General features: G+C 42.7%; 1 protein-coding gene across 1 annotated transcript in view; it reads left to right on the forward strand.

The window, feature by feature from the left end:
• Positions 1–21787, forward strand: part of fam135b (family with sequence similarity 135 member B) — a 43480-nt gene extending 21693 nt beyond the window's left edge. Inside the window, exons 6-18 of the mRNA XM_075449748.1 lie at positions 3331–3490; positions 7286–7335; positions 7810–7965; positions 10417–10490; positions 10568–10722; positions 10807–12703; positions 15239–15405; positions 15660–15751; positions 16855–16952; positions 17789–17940; positions 18040–18150; positions 18689–18802; positions 21192–21787. Coding sequence (XP_075305863.1) covers positions 3331–3490; positions 7286–7335; positions 7810–7965; positions 10417–10490; positions 10568–10722; positions 10807–12703; positions 15239–15405; positions 15660–15751; positions 16855–16952; positions 17789–17940; positions 18040–18150; positions 18689–18802; positions 21192–21397 — 3432 coding nt within the window. The 3' untranslated portion in view covers positions 21398–21787. The remainder of the gene's footprint in view (positions 1–3330; positions 3491–7285; positions 7336–7809; positions 7966–10416; positions 10491–10567; positions 10723–10806; positions 12704–15238; positions 15406–15659; positions 15752–16854; positions 16953–17788; positions 17941–18039; positions 18151–18688; positions 18803–21191) is intronic.
• Positions 21788–22326: the final 539 nt, after the last annotated feature.

The following is a 22326-nucleotide window of genomic DNA, read 5'->3' on the forward strand; positions in this document are numbered from 1 at the left end:
AATAAAGTTACAAGGTGCTTTTTTTTTTACTTATAAACTTTTATAGCGATTATCTCTCAAGTCCGTTTGGACATCACAGTCTGCAGTGTAAATCCTAATGAGCACCCCTCACCCCCCCTCCAACGCCCTCCTTGCTCCACCTCCTGGTTTTTACTCCCACCCCCGGCTGGGCGCTTTAATAAGCTCTACGTTTAGCCGGGCAGGGGGGCTTCGTTTGATCACAGTAATGAGCTCTGCTCACAAGAGCCACGTACCACATAGCTGCAGGTGAAATGTGCACACAACTCCGACTCCTCCTTTACCATAATTTATTTAGAGGTTTTACCTGCGGCTACACTTCGTTTTCAGCACTTTCCCCACTAAACACTGTGCCATTTCCTCTGACTTTGCTGTTATTTCTTGTGAAAGAAAAACCTGTAGTATATTAATGATGTGAAAGATCTATTGGTGGTGGAAGAAACATTGTGATGTTCATGTGGCGCTCAAGAAAAATAGCTGTTTGGTGGAATTAAAACATTTCCACTGATACCAAGACAAGACAGTCATATCAGAAACAAGTTGGTTCCTACCTGTGCAGCAGCAGTAACTGGACGCTTAGACAACAGTTCATGTTTTGATGGTGAACTTGAAGCAGCAAACAAGCGCAGAAATATGTCAGGTGAACTGCACAACATACTGTCAGCTCAGAAAGAAACTATGGTTTTGGGATAATGACTAGTTCATACAGAAAAAATAGCTATTTTTCTCTGCGTCTCACTCACAGACTGATCCCAGCAGGCCTCCATAAAGCTAAAGAGAATTATGAAAGTAAACATACAGATGTTCCTTCCTGGTTTGCTGCAATTACAGAGCGCACATAGCTATGATGATAGGGCCGGCGACTTTAGTTGCTTGGGGCAAATTACAGTACATCCTCAGTTACTCAGGCATTACATGCTTTGCAGAGCTCTGAGCCCCAGTGGCGCTGCCAAAACATCCAAGCCATGGGAAGAACTTGCAGATGGCAGTTCCAGGTCAGGGATCAATGGATGCAGGCAAACATCAGTCCTCCTGAGTCTACATCGTGAAGAATGATGTATACATTGATAGCTGTGTGGGCTGAGATCCATTAGCCGAGATGAAATGGAAGATTATGACATCAAGGCAGTTCAAGACGGGTTCACAAGTCATTTTTTCCAAGTCCAAGTCAAGTCTCAAGTCTTTGAGGACCAATAACAAGTCAAGTCTCAAGTCTCAAATGACTGAAATGAACGTTCTATCATGAGACACATGCCATGTGGTCTAGATAAGACTGTATTGCTGTATGTTATGGCATGAAAGCATGTACTGTATTATCAATATATGTAATATCATTATCCACTGCAGGATCAAAATTGATCAGAGCATGGTCACTTAAGAGTGCTATTTCAATCCAGTGTGAAGACACGCCATGAAAGCTTGTTTGAAGTATATAAATGTATTTGGAAATATGTGTTCTTGCTCTGCACCACAAGATACATTAACAGACAAATTAATAACTGGCTGTGTAGCCTGAACTTCTCATGCATGACATTTTTCACCACAATTTCAGAGCATTTGTAAGTTTTTTTGACAGCATCCCAGAAATTATAAAAGTAGGCTATTTTAAAACAGCAATTAGATTAATGTTAAGCTACATCCACGTACACTTGGCTTAGCAATTAATTTGGTAACTGTTGACCTCGGCTACTTAACCAAAGTCCTTCCAATATTTCACGTGTTGCCGCAGATAAATCAGCAACGCCGTGTAGTGAACAATGAAGCTATAATCTGCATATAGTTTACAACAATGTTTACTTTAAATAGTTTGCTAGCGGTACCTGTCGATATGTGCTAAGTTTCCCTTTCACATTACACAGAGACTGACCTATCCTTGTGCGTTTTGAGGTGCCTGATGAAGTTGGACGTGGTTGAGCCGGCATCATTTATCCTGATACCACACACTTTGCAAGTGGTCGTTCGCTTGTTTGCTGTCTGCGTGAACGCTTTATGACCAAATGGGACAACATATGGCACAGTTCCAGATGAGCTTGACGCTGCCATGGTTAGATTAGTTTTGATATCAGTGGCTGCACGCATGCGTGAGGCTATGTTGCACTCAGCCTGCCATCGGCCTTGTCGTACATCCAAATTAATGAAATAAAGATCAGAAACAATAATTTCACGAAATGAAGATTGTTTACAAGTCCCAAGCCTCGAGTACAAGTCAAGTCTCAAGTCTTTTGAGGGCAAGTCTGAAGTCAAGTCTGGAGTCTTTGTTTGTGCGACTTAAGTGCGACTCAAGTCAAGTCGCATGACTTGAGTCCCCATCTCTGCATCAAGGATTTGGTGATTTGAAGCTGCTTGTCACTCACTACAAACTGTAAACTGCATCAGTGAAGCACAGCTTATGCTTGTACTCTACTGTTAGAGAGCCATCTGCTGGAAACATGGTATATATTACAGCTTTTTAGATCAGATACATCCATCCATCCATTTTTTATACCCGCTTAGTCCAGTTTAGGGTCGCTGGGGGATCAATCTGTCATTGGCTGAGAGGCAGGGACACCCAGGACGGGTCGCCAGTCCATCAAAGGGCCACATAGAGACAAATGGACACACAACCATGTACGCTCACACTCACTCCCAGGGACAATTTCGAATCATAAGTTAACCTGACGTGCATGTTTTTTGAGAATGGGGAGAATATGCAAACTCCACATAGAAAGGTGCTAACCACCCTAGATCAGACACAGAGCGGCAACATTTTCTGTCTTGCTTATGCTGCTCTCCTATCCAGCAAACTCTCAGCATTGAGCAGCAGAGCTCACTTATCATTTTACAAAACGTTTCTGGATGTGATTTTAGCTCAGAAAATGCCATCTCAAGCATCTTTAATCTCAATTCTGTGCACACCATTCATTATTTCTCAATCCCCAGACAAGCAGTGACGGAGTCACAGAGGATCTGTGAACTCCATACTCTCACAACCTTTTAAAAGGTCATAAAGGGGAATCTCTGTGGGGATGTGCCACGTAAATGCATTGATGTGCTTTTACAGCACAAAGCACGCTGCGTTTAGGGCCCATTTGTTTCTCGCAACATATTTGATCCTCCAAGTAATTATTGCGACTTTGCACACGTAGAAATAATCTCCTCTTACCGCAAGTGCAACAAACCTGCACAACTGTTGCAGTGGAGGCTGTAAAGTTCAACTATGTGGACATGCCCATCATTAAAACAGGCCTCCCCCCCCCCCCCCCTTTTTTTCTTGTGAGTTGACTACAGAACTATATAACAGCCCACATTTCCTGTGTGTCTCCTTATCTGCAGGGAAGTTTTTACGTGCCCAGTGAAAACTGCCTGCAGAGAGCTCATACGTGGCACCGCCGGCTCTGCCGCCTCCTGCTGGTGGCTCACAGAGGCCTGCACACCTACTGCACCGCACTGATGGAGGAAATCCCTCAGCTCCGACACATTCCACTGGAATCAGGTGATGCTTTGTATTAAATCAATGGAATGAAATGAAAACCTGAAACTGGGACAACCTTCATTGTTTTTAAGTCCAATTGTACTAGAAATTGTTTGCACAGTCGCAGCGGTGGAAGAAAAATTCACATTTTTACTGAATTAAAACTTGATTTACTCAACAACAATTTGGTTGAACCTTTAACAATTTACATGCAGCAAACATATAGATAGTATAAGCAGAATATACTAAAATAATGACAAAATTTTTAATAATATCTAGGTGTTATTCGATGATAATTATCAAAATGTCATTACTAGTGCTCACAGATAGAAATGGAGCAGATTTTCTCTTGTTGTTGGGGTTAGGGTTATAAACCAGACATTTACTCTAGATTATAGCCTGAAACTTCCACTCGTAATAGTTGAACATGTGCAGTGGAGTACAAGTGTACAATAACATAAAAAAGAAACACACAAGTTAAGTAGCACCACTTCAAAATTTACTGCACTGACAAACTGAATGACTTTCCTGGTTGATGGTGCACTATTTGTTTTTATAGTCTGTTGCAGGTAAAGCAGTTTTTGTCCACATTCCTTTTTTTTATGTCCTCAGTCTCCCAAAAGAAGATTATTTTACAGGATTGTGTTGCGATTGAAAAAAATGCCCTTCTTAAGTCTTATTTAGTAGTAAAATGTGTTACACAGCCTGAACCCTCTGAGACAAGCTTTCTGTCATTTCTTTAAGCAGTCTTCAGGAATAGTTCGCCAGGCTCCTTGAAGGACATCCCAAAGCTCTTCTTTGGATGTTTGCTGCCTTTTGTTCCGTTCTCTGTCAAGATGATCCCACACTGCTTTAATAATGTTGAGGTCCGGGCTCTGGGGAGGATTCATCCCTCCATAAGACCTGTTGCCACTGATTTTCAGTCCACTTCTTATTTCATTTGGCATACCTCAGCCTTTTCTCAGAGTTGACAGCCACCTTTCCATGGGGGCCATTTCTGATGAGGCTTCAGTGAACAATAGATGGATCAGCTGAAGTTCCAGATACATCTCTCAGGTCCTGTGTCAGGTCTTCGTTTCTTTTACTTCTTAAGGACATCACTTTCAGATCCTGTTCATCTGCTGTAGATAGTTTTCCAGGCCTGATACTTCTTCTTTGTCCTCCACTCGTCCAGTTTCCTCAATTATTTAAAGGACACACTGCACACCATGCTGAGATATGCCAAATTTTCAGCCGATAGCTCTTTGGGAATCACCTTGTTGCTGCAACAATATTTTATAATAGGCAATCATAGAGAGTGGAACTAATAAAGGACAGGATGCTAATAACAAAGTACCAAAAGATACAATTAAAAATGGTGTTTTTTTCAAAGTTGTCTGTTATGTGTAGACACAACACTTAGGTGTCTTTTCTGTGCCTGAAAGATTCATACGACAGCATTAAGTAGCTTCAACACAGCATTCTTCTGACAATGTTTTTGTAGAAGAACTGGACTTTAAAGGGATAGTTCGCCTCTTTTGACATGAAGCTGTATGACATCCCATACTAGCAATATCATTTATGAACATTTTCTTACCCCTTATTGCGTCCTGTGAGCAGAGTTCCAGCCTCGTTTTGGTGTTGACGAAGGTAGTCCGGCTAGTTGGCTGGGGCCACAAAAATAAAGCGTTTCGCTTCTCAAAACAATATGCGTTCAAAAGAGTAATACATTTGCATCACAAAATCGTTGTCCAGGAAAAAGTCAGACCTCACAATCGCTTGGCGCTATTGTTGCCTCCCTTCATATCGTGCTGCCACCTGCCGACAGCCGCACCTGTTACGGTGTTTCCTGCTCGCTCTTCTCTTCGGTCTGCACAGTTTACACAGCCCGTAGTAATATGAAGGTAGAGAGAAAATAGTGCAAAGTGATTGTGAGAAGCAAGACGCTTTATTTTTTAAACCCCAGCCAACTAGCCGAACTACCTTCGTCAACACCAAAACGAGGCTGGAACTCGGCTCACAGGACGCAGCGGGGGGTAAGTCAATGTTCATAAATGATATTGCTAATATGGGATGTCATACAGCTTCATGTCAAAAGAGGCGAACTATCCCTTTAAAGGAGTGAATCAGCAGCCTTGAAGTGGTGGAGGTATTTTTGTCACGATATCTGGTAAAAACTTTAAATCCACCATAAAATGCTGTAACTATACAACCGCTTAGAATGTATGCAGGCAGTTCTTAAGGTTGTTATTTTAATTCAGCAACACTCTGAGGCAAACATGATGACTGCTGTTTATATTACAGGTAAATGGGGTGGCATAAAGTTAGAATAGGTCAGTATATGACATATCAAAGTAGGGAGGGATGTGGATGGACAGTCAATAATGTGGAAGGTTGGTTGTTCTTTTAGCCACGGGGCTAAAGAAGAGAGGCACAGAGTTGGCAACATGCAAGAGAATGAGAGAGTATCCGTTCATATTGTCAAGGCTTCATGTCAATTAATCCCTCCCCGTCTTAAAATCTAAAGTAATGCTGTTTTCAGTACTTGGCACTGAGGCCTCTAGTGCTCAAGCACCGCCAAATTTAATATCAGCACCCCTTTTTGAATTTCTCCTCATGGGAGGATGAATAAAGTATTTTTCTATTCTATTCTAAAAGAGAAGAGGTAGGACAATTATCATTTTTTAATGAGTGTTTCCGACTCTGTGTTCATACTTGAGCAGATTGTCCAGGTGTGTTAACAGCTGCACATGTTTGTTCAGTGACCTCTTCAATTACTGTGTCATTTTTTACCATGCTTTTGATGAAAAAGTGAACTTTTTCTCCTGTAAGCATTGAGTAATAAATTCAGCTCATGCTGCCCCTTTTCCACTGCAAAAGAAAAAGGAGATCGCGCTGATGTACTACCGTAATAGTGAGATTAGGGTCACACTGCAAATTTAAGGGGCAGCTAATTTTACAAAGTTACCACCAATTAAATATCAGAGAGAACACGGAGCTGCACAGCAGCTGAGAAGGACGTGGATGTGACAGGAAACACGACACATTCTCACTTCTTATGTAGTGATGTGTGCTCAATATATAACTGTAATTATACAAACAAATGGCCAAAATCACATGGACCTCCAGTCAAGTTGACTTAACTTGTAGATGTAATTTTCTGAGTCCCAATGTAGACCCATAATGTTCCATACATGGCTTTAGCTGGATAAATGCCACTCTGTACAGTCAGTGACTGAGTGTAATCACTGTGTGAGTGTGAACCGTGAAGTTTGGGCTCATATGAAGTCAAAACATTTCCTGATCGCAGTATGTGGACCATTTGGACCATTCGGATAGAACCTTTCAGAAAAGGTCATGTAAACGTCCTGCTGCATCTGGAGGGAATTCATGTTCAGACTTGGCTTTGTTCTCAGGTTGTTATCTGACCTTTTTGCCTCTTGCTCAGCTGCACAGATTAAATTGATGGCCTGATTTGACTATATTCAGTATCATCTGATGCTATTTTCAATGATTCACAATATGGTGGACCGTCACCGTTCTGCTCTGGTGCAACTTGTTCTTTTAGTTCTTTTAGAGTCTGACTGGTGTTTCATTTGTCTTATATTCGAATATGCTGATTATTCACTGTGAACGTGGACATTAACATGGCTGTCCTGCCATTAAGATGCCAACCATTGTAATCCAGTAAACCTGTAGTTCAGCAGCCAGAGTGAACACTTAGATTTATAGGGCTCTGTGCACACCTAAGGGTCAGATCCTAAAATCACACCTGATGCTCTTGGAGAAATGGACTTTGCACTAAGCTCTGCATTTTTTACTTTTTTTTTTCCACAGAGACGCTGCCTGTCGAAGAAACACTAAATCAGCTGTCAATAGAGTTACAAGTAAGTGCATAAGAAAGGTATTTCCACATTTTAAGAAGACGTAGCGAAGACATGTTCCCATTTCCTTCTCCACAGTAGTTTGTAGAGTTCTGTGCACAGACAATGACAAACCCGCTGTGATGAAATGAACGCATGTGGCTGAAAGTAATATTTCGCTATCTAATTTGGTTCTCCCTGACTGACTTTGTTTTTAAAAACAGGACACTTTGGTATAAAAACAGATTCTGTGCATTTAACTGAATGTCTCATGGATATAGTTGACATACAGCATACTACAGTATGCATACCAGTGCAGTGTTTAGCTTCCACATAATGGATATGAAAGATAGCAAACACACCGCTGGTAGGTGTAAAAATGTCGACATTCTAAAAAACACAGATTCTAAAATAACGTCAGCCAAGATGTTCGTATTCCTCAAGAACTTTGAAATCCTGAATGCTCAGTCTAATATGAGAAAAATGGATCTTTTTCAGCTGCAGGAAGGTCACGAAAAGGTAGCAGAGCAGATCAGCAGGGACATGAGTCAGCTCTGCTCCCAGCTAGCTGCTCTGTGGAGCTGCTTCCTGGAGGCCGCTGTGCTCAACCCTCACATCCTGTCCTATCTGGCCCAGGAGCACCACACACTCAGGGTGAGTCCCACTCAAAGGCATCATTAACTGTGTGTTCTCTCACTTGCTGGGTTTTTATTTAAAACCCAGTTCAGAAATGTTTAAACTTAGCGATTTTGATCGGCACCCACGCTGAAGTGCGAAAAATACTTCCTAATGGAAGAAAGGGTTTGACATTTTAGATCTGAGAGCAGCTCCTTAAGGCATGTTGTTACTTCTTTTTTTGAAAAGTTTTCAGTTTAGTAATGACACACTTCCTGACATGTTGGAAAAATTATCCTCCACGATGGATGAAATCGAAACAAAGTTTTGACCAGAAGGGAATAAAGTAGTGGTAAACTGAAAAAGAATATTAATTTAAGAATAAACCAAGTTATAGAGTACAGTACTTGTATCTACTGAATAAAAAGGTTTACTGGCACCTTGACTTTTTTTTTAATGTGGATAAAATGATCAACAGATAATTGATTGTGTCCGTCTATATTACAGTTTAATTCAGACAAAAATCTGACATGGATGGACTTCCAATTTTAAGTATGAGCGCCTATATAAAAGCCTTTGTCAGTTTGCTGGTTTTCAGCATTCAGGTTTGTGTTAACACAATGCCAAGGAGGAAAGACATCAGCAATAATCTTAGAGACGCAACTGTTGCTGCCCATCAATGTGGGAAGGGTTACAAGGCCATTTCCACACAATGCTCAGAGAAACGGTAAAAAAAAAAACAAGAGCTACATCTCAGACTCTACGGGCCTCAGTTAGCATGTTAAATGTTAAAGTTCATGAAAGTACAATTAGAAAAAGACTGAACAAGTATGGCTTGTTTGGAAGGGTTGTATGAAGGAAGTGTCTTGAATAAAGGTGTTTAAATTTACATCTGAACAAACCACAAGACTTCTGGAACAATGTCCTTTGGGCAGATGAGACCAAAGTACAGATGTTTGGTTATAATGCACAGCAGCATGTTTGGAGAAAACCAAACACAGCATATTTGCACAAACATCTCACACCAACGGTTAAGCACGGTGGTGGAGGGCTGATGATTTGGGCTTGTTCTGCAGCCACAGGACCTGGACACCTTGCAGTCATTGAGTCTGTTTACCAAAGTATTCTAGAGTCAAATGTGAGGCCATCTGTCTGACAGCTAAAGCTCGGCTGAAACTGGGTCATCAACAGGACAATGATCCCAAACACAGCAGCAGATCTACAGCAGAATGTCTGAAAAAGGGAAGAATCAAGTTCTGCAATGCTCCAGTCAAAGTCCAGACCTCAGTCTGATTGAAATGCTGTGATGGGACCTTAAGAGAGCTGTGAATAATCCAATGCTGCAAACCTCAATGAGCTGAGGCACACAGTGACATTTCAGACTGATAACATCATACAGAACACGATTACTTCAAGTTATTGCTGCTAAAGGTGGTTCTACACACTACTGAACTGAGATGCACTTAGTTTTTCACACACTGCTTCTGCATTTTGTCTCAGTTTTTGTTCAATAAATAATGACACAGTGTAATCCATCATGTGCTGTGGTCCATCTGAGGTTGCAGTTTCCTCATTTTAAGATGACTTTTCATTATGTCCTGGTACGTAAAATTTCAAATTGAAAAAAGGTGTACTTTCTATTTCACATAGCATATTATGTGTCACTCATTTTTTACATGAGCAAGGCATAAAGAAAAAACAATTATTTCCACAGATACCCTGACTGTAACTGTTATGTTTTTCGTCAGGGCATCCCTGCACAAACCGACAGCTATGTCATGCACTGAAAAAAAATCATGTAAAAGTCATATTTTCTCTTGAAAAATCAGCTCAAGTCAAATGTTTGCTGCAGAAAAAAAAAAACTCAGCTAGCAATGAACTTTCTATTGTCACAGGGGTGGAAAGGAAATACAATGTTTTTTTTTACCGAGTAGCTTAAACCCAGCTGAGCAGGCTAATAAGATTTCCAGGGCGAGTTCTGTCTCTTCACTGGTCTGTATAATATGAACACTGTATGTTCTTCACAGTGGAGTACCTCTCCAGACTTCATTATCCTGGACTGTTTCGTCTCAGTTGCCTGGAAAATAATGAACATGTTTGCTTGGGTATTAGATTACCCCAAGGGGATACTGTCATGTCCCATTCCCAACAGTGGGGAAAGGATTTCAATTAACACTTATTCTGTAATTATTGTGGGAGGCAAAAAAACACAATAAGCTGTGTTTCTGGTGATTTGCCTGTCACGGTCGCTGGTTCTCATTCATGATGCATTTCTGATGAGAGTTACAGAGGGAGGCAATGTTTGCTCAGGCCTGCTGCACAGACTTACAGAGCTTGGATTTTTGACTCTGTTTTTGTCTCAGTATCTGCTAACAACATTAAAGATGAGACTGGATTAAAAATATGTTTTTGTGTGTGTGTGTGTGTGTGTGTGTGTGTGTGTGTGTGTGTGTGTGTGTGTGTGTGTGTGTATGTTTCTGGGAACACCAGGTCAGGAGGTTCTCTGAGGCGTATTTCTTCACCGAGCACCCCAAAGAGATATCTCTGACGTTTCAAGAGGAACTGTAAGTATCTACCCTCAGAGATAGTTACTTCTCTTGGAGAGAAGTGTATTGTTTCTCATATTTTTCTCCCGATGAAGCATCAACAGACATGGTCAGATAGCTGCTGAAGTCCGGAGCTCAGACTACTTGACCAAAATGCCTCCTTTACCTGTTGAGTGCCTGGACATCGATGGAGACTGGAACAGTCTGCCCATCATCTTTGAGGACAGATACGTCGAGTCTCCACAAACAGGTAATGCAAATCTTATAAATCTAACACCATTATCGATTTTATCATATCATTCTGTTCTATATCTGAATGTTCTTGTTTTCCCAGAGACAATATCGCATGTGCCAATACTTGAAACCACTGAAGAGCAAAGCAGCTCCGATGTTCTCGTCACTCCTGCCAAAAAGGTTCTTGAGCGCAATCAGGAAGCCAACTCACCAGCAATACTCCAGGTTTCCTTGGACAGCAATGAATGCATGGACCTCCCCACGTACGTCTCCCTTATGGCAGATCAAAGTAAAAACAACGTCACGGGTACTCAGAACGCCGTCCAGACTAATCACAGTGCTGAACTCCCTCTGGAAGAGGAAGCGGACTCAGCGGACGGACCTGGGAAAAGGTGCATCTCGGTTGAACCTTGTGATCTGGACCCATATAGAAGAGAGGTTGGTCCGGTTCCCTCCTCAAACAATCCCCCAACTAATTCCGCTAACAGTAGTAATGAGACCCCTGCTTGTAATGTAACAGAAAATATCGTCCAACCTTGTGATGCGACACACAAAGGCATAACAGACGAGAGTGAAAACAAGGAAGAGGAGTCTGACATTGCAATGCCTTTAAATCACTCCATAGATGATGAGGGTGAGGATGTTCCTCTGAACGGTCTAATTACTGTGCATCCAGTTATACCTCCCTCTCTGGGCGACCTCAGAAAAGACGTGACTCATCGTGGAGCCTTGTGCGGCTCGAAGATCATGAAGCGCTCGTCGTCTGTTATCTCTGACTCAGGTATTGAGAGCGAGCCCAGCTCGGTGGCGTGGCCTGTGGAGGCGGCACTGCGAGGCAGACCTTCTCTGGATTTTTCAAGCGAACGGGAGATCCCAAAGCAAATGGTGTGTCACCACCCTGTTCATCGTAGCTGTCTGGAAGGCTTGCAGATGGAGAGCAATGGAAGCCTTCCCAGTGGAGGCATACAGGCCTCACTGACTTCTATTAGCTCCCTGCCCTACGAGGAGGACCAGCAGCAGGGGCAACTCAGCAAACTGACAAAGTCAGTGTCTGCACCGCAGATAAGCAGCCCAGAGGACACTGAGGAAGACCATGTGCTGCTCAACCAGGAAACAGACAGGAGGAACTCAGTGCTACAGCAGGACTCGTGCAGGATAGACTGCTCGTTAAGCAGCAACCTGGATGCAGAACAGTCTGAATTATCTCAGTTAGATTTAAATCTTAGCCATGTTGTCAAGGAGAACATCAACTCAGAAAAGTCAAATGCTCCAAACTACCTGTCAGAGACACCCAGAATCAAGGCAGTGTCAAGTGGTTTGTCTGAAGTGTTGCCTTTACAAGACTCTGAACAAAGCCCTCGTGTGAAGGAAAGTGCTGTTACCAGCAGCCACAGGCAAGAAAAGAACCATCAAACACACACGAGTGGAGTAAGCGCCTCAGTGGAGGACGTGCATCTCATTGAATTGGTGCCCTGCAGCTGTGGAAACAAACTATGTGTGCATAAGAATGCAGAGAGGGAAGGAATGAGCACTTCAGATAGAAGCCAAAGTTTCCATCAGATCAAGGTGCAAGGTGTGGAGGAGCAGGCGTGCACGGAGACACAGTCCAAAGACCTTCGAAACAATACCACCATTACACAGAGGCCGAGTGACCTCGCAGGTCTGAAAGCCATGGATGCATCTGGTCCCTTCAGTGGTACATCAGCCTGTGAGAAGGAGCCTTTGGACAGCCAGAATAAGCCCGCTAAGATCCCCAACTCAGGACTGGCGTTCGTGAATAAGAAAATGGTGGAGGTGGTGAACATGTCAGTGTCCTGTGCCCCGACTTGTCTGCCATTTTCATCTGTCCTGAGAGACTCTCCCTCCATCAGTGGGATATCCGCTCGCCAGGCTATCTCACCTATCACCCATCAGCCCCTGGGCTCTTTCGGCATCATCTCTTCATCTTCACTCAGTCCCCTTAACATGGATGAGGAAACCAATGAACGGATGCTTAAGTGAGTGTTATTTTTGTCAAACTCTCAATGACAAAACGCTACTTAAATGAAATTTAAATGAAGATAGATTTTTGTTTTCTGTGAGGGTATCTTGGGAAAAAATACACAAAATAATTTGTTTTCCATCAACATGAGTTGGAAATCCTTTTAATCTGTTTTGATTCACATTTAACATTAGAGTCCTTTAGAAATTGTTTTTTATTTACATTTTGATATTTACACAACAATTCAACCTCTGTGATCTGAAGCTATTTACATCTGAGCTTCAATACAGTAGGAAACCCCGGCCAATGCATTCCGTGCCATATTGAATTAAATCTATTTAAATGACAAAATGAAATTAGTAGAGCAGGTTCAGAGAAAAGATGAGTCTCAGTGTGTAGGGTTGGCTCTAAGAGACAATGGCCCTCATGCAAGAACATTTTCGTATTCTTATTCTAAATTTCTCTCACTTTTTTCGTACGAAGGTCTCGTACGAACACGCCACGTCAGATTCAACAAACGCTCTTAACTTCGGAAAAAAACGTGTAAACGACCTGCGTAAATGATGAATGCCACCCGTGCGTATTTAAGTGCGCTTCCTCTCTCCTGTGCCAGGAAGTGTTGAGTGTTGAGTCATGAGAACGGCATCAAGGCGCTAAAATAACAACTTTAGGGGCTCTGAGATTGAAGTTCTGCTTTCAGAGATCCAAAAAGGAAAATCTGTCATTTTTAGCAGTTTTAGCAGTGGAACTACGGGACCTGCTAAATCGAAGAAATGGAAAGCAATTACGAGTGCTGTTAATTCTGTGTCACCTGTAGTTCATAATGTCACCAAAATAAAGAAGAAATGGTTTGATATGAAAATGGCTTAAAAAAAACCGGCTCGGCATGGGCAGGCGCTCGATGACTGCAACTAAAGCCGTGCAATCAGTTGTTGCACTTTGATGGGGCGGTCCATGAGGGGGGCCTTCTGGCATGTTGTCTGCCGGCTGGTTCAGGTGGCGGAAGACCCTCCTTCATGGCAATATTGTGCAAAACGCAGCATGCCTTCTGCTATAGAGCAGTTTGCCCCCCCCCCCCCCCCCCCCGCTGTATCGAGACACACCCACCTGGCCTTCTTTCTGTACCTCCCTCTATGTCTGCACTCTATCTCTACACTGTCACCCCTGTCACCTCTGACAGAGTCTGACTCGTGCTTTCCTTCTACGTAGCTTATTGTTCGCTGTAATGTTATAACCTCATTTGTAAGTCACTTTGGTTAAAAGTGTCTGCCAAATGAATAAACAAAAACAAGAGTGCGCTCCACGACAGCACGGGTGCTTTGATGCGTATATGTGTGCAGTCTAGTGCTCCGATTATGTTTGGCAGTCCAGCCACGGCATGAAAGTCCCTCTTAATTTGCACTTGTTGGACAGCGGTGTATGGGAATCTGATGTACCATGGGTGATAAACTAATGAGAGCTTTGATGACCAAGGGGAGCGCACAACTCACAGAGGACTGGGACACCCCCGATCTGTCTCCAATCTCCCTCTGAAAGGTTCCAGTGGCCAAAAATGCAAGGGGGGTGAGGACCTGGACGTGTGGTGGAACTGGGTTTGATCGGCGTGTTTCTCTCTGGAGTTGTGGCTCTAGCAAGCTGCATATTTGCAGCAGCACAGTCCTTGGCAATCTAAATCGCGATGTCAGCCATTCGTTTGTCTCTGGAAGGATATCACAAATCTGTTTGTACGAACGGTTGTTGCACGAGGCCCAATGTTCCTGGGCAGAACAGAGTCTATGAGGATTTAAACTGATTCATTGCAAGGTGTTTCAGGTAAGCGGTCAGATGTTGGAGTTCAAACTGCAGCACGTCGCACCAAAGTCTTTGCAGCTCAGTCAGATATGTACAGTGTCTGGTCCCCCTGTTAGTTTTACTGCATGCACCATTTCTCCAAGATCTTATTCTCAGTAAAACAAAACCTGAAGGATGCTTCTGACAAGATGTCTGACTTCACTAGAAACAGTCTTTTTGTGATTTCTGTGGACCTGACAACGTCAGTCTCACTTTGGTATCTATAAATAATGCCAACCCTAAAGTTTGAGCCTTCTTCCGAAAGGAAACTTTAAGGGAGTGAGATCATACTCCATACCAATTGCAGGTAACAAGGTCAAAACTCAGGGTTTACAGGCACCGGGAGATACCTGCTGACATCTGCTGCAGGAGCTGGCAGCTCCACATGCTTGGAAAGTCTACTCTAATCACATCAAAGAGCGCGCAGAGAAGTCCAGCACGATTAGCTGTGAGAAAATTAACCGCAGGGGGATTTGTTTTGACTCCTGCGTGGCTAAAGTCTGTAAGCTGGCGGACCGGATACAAGTTTGAGCAGCCTATTTGGCACTTTGAGACTTTTCTTTTGACACCTTGCTTTGTTTACAAGTAGGGAAAGTGAATGTAAGATTATGCAAATACAGAAATGCAAGGCAGGTTTTCCATCAAATGTTGGTGCAGGGTGAGAAATTCTAGGAGCAGTGTCTCATGTGTTTTTCTCCAAATGCCACGCCCCTCTCTGTAGTTTCTACAAAGCCAAAGAGGAGCTGCTCAAAGAGTTGAGCTTCCAGGCTAGCCTGTACAGTGACCTTCCTCTTCTGGCATCAGATCTGCCCTACTTCCCCCCCGAGGAGGACGATGAGGAGTTTGATGACGGCATACATCTTGTAGTGTGTGTCCACGGGCTTGATGGTGAGGCTGCACTGCAGTCTGATTTCACTAGCTATTGTACTGACACATCCTTGGTATTCTGTTTATTTTTAATATAGACTCCTGTTGCATTGGAATTGTTATATGCATCCTACAACATTAAAATGTTGCATTTTGACTTCATCATGTAAAAAACCATTGACTTTAAACACATTCCGGGTATCTCTTAAATGATTGATAGACACTTCTCGTAAAAGCTGAGCTAGAAATGACGTAATTTCCTCTCCTGCCTTCAGGAAACAGTGCAGACCTTCGACTGGTGAAGACGTTTATTGAGCTGGGACTGCCAGGATCTAGGCTTGACTTCCTCATGTCTGAGAGGAACCAGGTACGTTTGACAATGACGGTGGAAAAATTTGATGTCACATGAAAATTCAGTTTCGTTAAGTTTATTCAAATAGCACAAACTCAAAGCAAGGGGCATTTTAAGGAGAAAGTTAATAAGTCCAATACAAGTCAACTTGGAGGCTGTCCAACTGCAACAGTTGAGACGAAAGCTCCCATTTAACAGGAAGAGAGCTCCAGCCGAACCAGACTCAAGAAGGGCGGCCCTCTGCTTCAACGTTTTTTTGGGTGAGAGGACGGATTAGAGACATTGACAAACACCATCACACCGGGCCATTGATAAATACATCATGGGATGTCCTCCAGCAACCTAGGCCTAAACCAAAGGCATGCCTAACTATGAGCTTTATCAAAAAGGAAAGTTTTTAGCCTCAACTTAAAGGCTAGAAACGATGTCTGCTTCCCAAAGCCAAACTGGCAGATAATTCCACAACAGAAAGGCCTGGTAACTGAAGGCTCTGCCTCCCATTTTACTGTTAGAAACTCTGGGAACCTCAAGTACACCTGGAGTCTGAGAGCAAAGTGCTCTGTTGGGAAAATATCTATCTGAGATCTATCTAGCTTGGTCATTGAGAGCTTTATATGTGAGGAGAAGAATCTTAAATTCTACTCTGGATTTAAAAAGGGAGCCAGTGGTGAGAAGTTTAAACTGGAGAAATATGATCTCTTATGTTAGTTCTCATCAGAACTCTGGCTGCAGCATTTTGGGTCAGCTGGAGGCTTCCAGAGAAGGATAGCTGAATAATTAGGAGCCGCAGTAGTCCGGTTTAGAAGTAACAAATAGATAGACCAGTGTCTCTGCATCATTCTGAGACAGGATGTTCCTACTTTTGGCCATACTGTGCAGGTAGAAGAAGGGGTCCTAGAAACCTGCTTTATATGTGAGTCAAAGGTCAGATCTAAAATCCAAAATAACTCTGAAGTTTCTCAGGTTAGTACTAGAAGCCAAGGTAATGCCATCAAGAGTAATTACATGGCTCGACATAGTCTTCCCGGAGCACTGAATTCACAAGCAAAAACTCAACATAATTAACAGAGCACTGATGGGTCAGTCCTAACCCTTTTCCCTGCTGTTCCCCCCTGCAGGCTGACACGTTTGCAGACTTCGACACCATGACCGACAGGCTGTTGGATGAGATCATTCAGCATATCCAGCTCTACAATCTCACTATAGGCAGAATAAGGTCAGTGGCTAAAGTTTACCCCTATGCAGAATACAAATTACTAACAAACCCCGTCCTGAATTAGTCCGATGCCGAAGCAGCATTGAGTCTGGTCAGCAGATGGCAGCAGAGACTAATTCTTCCGCTCAGCATTAGAGTCTCACTGTTTCACGATAATGAATAGACACAGAATGGATAAACGGCACAAAATGGATGCAAAGCTCTTATCATTGAGTGTAAATAAGCTTCTGACTTTCACATGATAGATTGTGCTCCTTTATGCTGCGCCACGCTGCCTGACTCCAATCAAAGGAAGCTATTCGTCCTCCTGCTTAATTGCCCCCAATGTGTCAATTCATTTCTTTCTTAGAGTTTCTATCCAAGTTTCTAAACTCTCTTCATTGTGATGTTTTCTCAAGAGACCAAGAATCAAAGACAAAAGCAATAGACTGCCACAACAGCAGCTGTTTCTTTCAACATTACCTCTATATTTAGTTTGGAAGGAGACAGATGAGGGACTGCAGGCCGTGCTGCACCAGTACAGTAATTAAACTGAGGCTTGACAAATCGAATATTTCCAACTGTTATTAATTTGTAAGGTTTGTCCTCTAACTTTGTGCTGTCAAGAGTTTTTAAACGTTTAAGAAGTCGACGAATTCTCTGTAATCGCACCAAATGTTGTGGCAGGAATCTCTGAATAGCCTCTGCCGAAACCAGTTCCTGTTTCTATATTGAGCTACTGCACAGTGTCGTGGGTCAGCAGCGTTGGAGGCGCTCTTTTTTTTTTTTTCTTTCCCCAGCCTCCCACTCGAACTGCAAGTTTCTCTCTCTGAAAGTTGTTTGCCTCATGCTTACAGCTTCATCGGACACTCTCTGGGGAACATAATCATCCGCTCCGTGCTGACAAGGCCTCGCTTCCGCTGCTATTTGCCCAAACTGCACACTTTCCTCTCGCTGTCGGGCCCACACTTGGGAACGCTGTACAACAACAGCGCGCTGGTCAGCACAGGTGAGGCCCGTGCATTTTGGTGTGGACACTTGTCTGTGTCTATTCTTTTTCTCTGCTGGTTGCGGAGGCCCTGACTGTGCCGGTTTGTGTGTTGCTTAGGTCTGTGGCTAATGCAGAAGCTGAAGAAATCAGGTTCCTTACTGCAGCTCACCTTCAGGGACCACGTCGATCCACGGAAAACATTCCTCTATCTCCTGAGTCAGAAACCAGGTATGACATGAAAGTATCCTAAACAAAGGCAGTGCACTGACTGCCTCGCTTTACACACAGCGTGTTCAAATATTTGTGAAAATGTTGTCATCTGGTCCTTTTTGTCAAATTTTTGCGTGTGTCAGTTCGCTAACACGCAAACCCCTGCCAGCCGAGTGTGAGAGGCCTCCCCACTGTGTGAGTGGAACAAAGCAGCCATTTGTCACACAGACATGAAAGAGATAAGCCCGAAAACGCCTTTTTTCCTCCTGTGGAATCGTGGCAGGCTGACAAAATGATCCAAACCCTGTCACTTGAAACCTGCTAGCGCACTCTTTTAAAGGCACACTGACGGAAGATTGAAGAAAAGAAAACAACAAACACACACAGCTATATCGTATCAGTCCTGTTATTGTAGTTTGTGTTTAACAACCGATTTGCTCCTATCCTCTGTCATGCCCTCTCCACCTCTCTCTCACACACACACAAACACACACACACACACACACACACATCCTCGCCACAGTCTCAATCACTGGTTTGTTTTGTGTCCTTTCAGGGCTGCAATTCTTCAAGAATGTGGTGTTGGTTGCGTCTCCGCAGGACCGATACGTTCCCTTCCACTCTGCGAGAATAGAGATGTGTAAGACTGCCCTCAAGGACAGAGCTACAGGTTGGAAGTGCCTCATATTACTTTATAATCATGAATTATCTACACTGTCAATATTTACATTTTATCTCTTTTTTCAGCATGTATATAATTTCACTGGTGGTGTGGTGGTTAGCACCGTCGCCTCACAGCAAGAAGTTTCCAGGTTCAACTCCCAGCTGGGGCCTTTCTGTGTGGAGTTTGCATGTTCTCCCCGTGTATGCGTGGGTTCTCTCCGGGTACTCCGGCTTCCTCCCACTGTCCAAAAACATGCATGTTAGGTTAATTGGTGTCCCTAAAATTGTCCTTAGGAGTGAGTGTGGTTGTGTGTCTCGTTTGTCTCTGTGTGGCCCTGTGATGGACTGGCGGCCTGTCCAGGGTGTACCCCGCCTCTCACCCAATGACAGCTGGGATAGGCTCCAGCCCCCCTGCGACCCGACCAACGGATTCAGCGGGTATAGAAAATGGATGGATGGATGGATAATTTCACTGCTTCTGTCCCCAAAAAGGCTGCAGCTTGTCAACTCTGATCCTTTTCAGTGTTCATTAGCAGACTCAGTCAGTGGGGTTACATGGCACTGTAAAGAATCGGATTAATGGCTAAATTACAATAAGACTGAGTCATTAAGTTCATGTATACCTTAGTTTGACTAAAAATTGGACCGGATTGGGTTACTCGCAGTCGGATTAAGACCCCGAGATAACTCGGTTGATAGTCACATTAAACTTGCTTGTAGACGGTGAAGCACGTGGTGAATTGGACTTTGCGTTCTGCGCACGCTCAAAATTTTATTCCCGTGGTCGTGAACCAGAAGTCGATGACAGTAACCGATGTTACTGTTGTTGTCGCCGTGGGAAAGAAACAAACAACGCGATGGAAATTGCACCGTTGTGCATGCCGTTTGTGCAATAAGCAGCTCATCACATAGGAAATGTAGAGGGACGTAGCTTCATTTTGCTCTGCGTTCGCCAACCTTCCTGAGTTTGTTGTTGTTGTTGGTGGTGAAGAGATCAACAGGAAGTGGCTCTATTAGCAATAGTTGAAATGGGTACAGCGCCACCTATTGTACCGAGGTATGACATGCTTTGTGCCAATATATCCATTCATTCACCGCCATGTTTACTTGGATAATTGCCCCTTCTCAAATAAGGAGCATAATCCAACTATAGCTACAATCGAATTAATCTCATCATGCAGACCCACTGTGTTCCTTTAGGGAGGTTGCCTTCTATTTCCCCGTCACAATTACCTTTGCCAGCTTATCAGTGACCAGATCAGACCAGATGGCTTGTGAATAGTCTTCATTTTTCCCTTTTACTGCGCCACAATAAATAAGTTTATCTTTAAAAATGTGATGAAACAAGAATGTATTTTATGTACAAACATCTACATGTATATAGTTTTAAGATAGCGGTATTTCTGGGACCTTGATCGGATGCCACGGCGCAGTTCAGATCACAACTACAAACCCAAATACAAAAAAGTTGTGATGCTTTGTAAAAAATAATTAAATTCAATGATTTGCAAATCCCAATAGAACATAAATTCTTCTGTTTCATGAAAAGTAATAGCTCACCTCAAATCTTATGGCAGCAACAAAGAGGCCAGGGGCAACAAAAGGCCGGGAAGTTAGGAGCATCAAGTGCAAACAGCTGGAGCAACATGTTGCAACCAGTTAGGTTAACTGGCAACAGGTCAGTATCATAATCGGGTATAAAAGACAATCTTAGAGAGTTAGAGTCTCTCAGAAAAAAAAACGTCTACAAATTGTTGAACAATTTCAGAGTAATTTTTCTCAGTGTAAATTTGCAAAGACCTATCATCTACAACACAAAAGATCCAGAGAATCTGAACACGAAATATATATATATATATATATATATATATATATATATATATATATATATATATATATATATATATATATATACATATGGCAAACTATTTGCTCATAGTTTATATATGTATATGTAATGATAATTGAATGATTGTTTTGGGTATTTTTTCATTTTCTAAGGGACAGTCCTGTAAAAAGAAAGTACACTGTTTTTCATTTCTAAGGTTTAATGTATCAAAACACAATGAAATATCATCTGATTGTTACATTGTCTTAAAACGAGGTAAATACAACGACAGATGAACAACAATTCACGACATATTTTCTGTGTCCCGGTACATTTCGTTGTCAGGTTACTGAATTCATCAGGATATATTTGCATTGAGGATATTGTACCATTTTCTTCATACTGCCTTTTAGTCCGTTGGAAAAATATTTCAGGGATTTTTCACAACTTGAAATAATTTGAAAAAAAAATCCATTAATAATAATACGACTGTTAGGTTTAACCTTCCAGTTGAATACATGAAGTGTATCTTTGGACTCATAATCTCATTCCTCATTTGGACCTGCAGGTCCTGTGTACACAGAGATGATCAACAACCTTCTGCACCCACTTTTGGAGGCTAAAGAATGCCGGCTGATCCGCCAGAATGTGTTCCACGCTCTGCCCAACACAGCCAACACGCTGATCGGCCGCGCCGCCCACATCGCAGTCTTGGACTCCGAGCTCTTCCTGGAGAAGTTCTTCTTAGTGGCAGGGCTCAACTACTTCAAATAAAAGTGCTAGGACTGCAGGCTCACTGGACGAAGGCTGACTGTGGTTGACAGATTTTGGACTTCCCCATTATCGCGTGCAGTCCATGAAATGTATATATCCCCTGGAATCCAGTAAGGTCAGATCTGTATGTCCCACTTGTTAGGACTGTTTGTAGCTGTTAAAGGATTGGTGTGTTTTGACTGTTTAAATTGCGACCTCATAAGTCTGATTTTGACGTGTAGCCATGCAAGACAAAACATCTGATGATGTGGATGTTTTTCCGGCCTTACGAATACATTTTCAGCCAGAACACTAACAGATGCTAATTGTGGTGTAAAGCATCTACGTACTTTCCCTTTACAGCCCTCAGTGTCAAGGGTTGATTGAATCCTTCTTTAAGGGTTAAGCAGAAGAAGTCTTACTGGATGTGCAGCATTTATCCCCTTGATTGTAAATTATTTTGTTGTACAAAACCTAGCTGTTCCTTTATACTAAAACAAATGTATTGTTTGAAATGATTTATTTTTAAGTATCTACAGTGTAAGTAGTCCATCTAAATGTGAAGTGTGTCTTCTTTGTCAGATCCATGTGACAAAAAATCAAAGTATTGTCCAAAGCGGGCAGAGGAGTGACCACATGTAGCCCAGAGTTTAATATGATCTGCTACTACTATACGCTTCCACATGTTTAACTGTCAGATCTCTCTGCGTAACGGCGGTACAATGCAACTACGTCATGGAGATGAACGAGACAACAACAACTGTCAGATCTAAAATTTAAGGGATTATTGCAGCGACTGATCGTCAAACTGACAAAAATCAGGAACTGAGTGCTTGTTAAGCCCAGCCCTCCTCAGTTATTATTGCCAAACCTGTCAAGCAAGACCTATTGCTTGTGCGGGAGTACTGTTAACTCAATAAAGCCACCAGATTTTTTATTTTTTTTAAATT

This window comes from Odontesthes bonariensis, chromosome 18, assembly GCF_027942865.1.
Source record: "Odontesthes bonariensis isolate fOdoBon6 chromosome 18, fOdoBon6.hap1, whole genome shotgun sequence".
NCBI lineage: Eukaryota > Metazoa > Chordata > Actinopteri > Atheriniformes > Atherinopsidae > Odontesthes > Odontesthes bonariensis.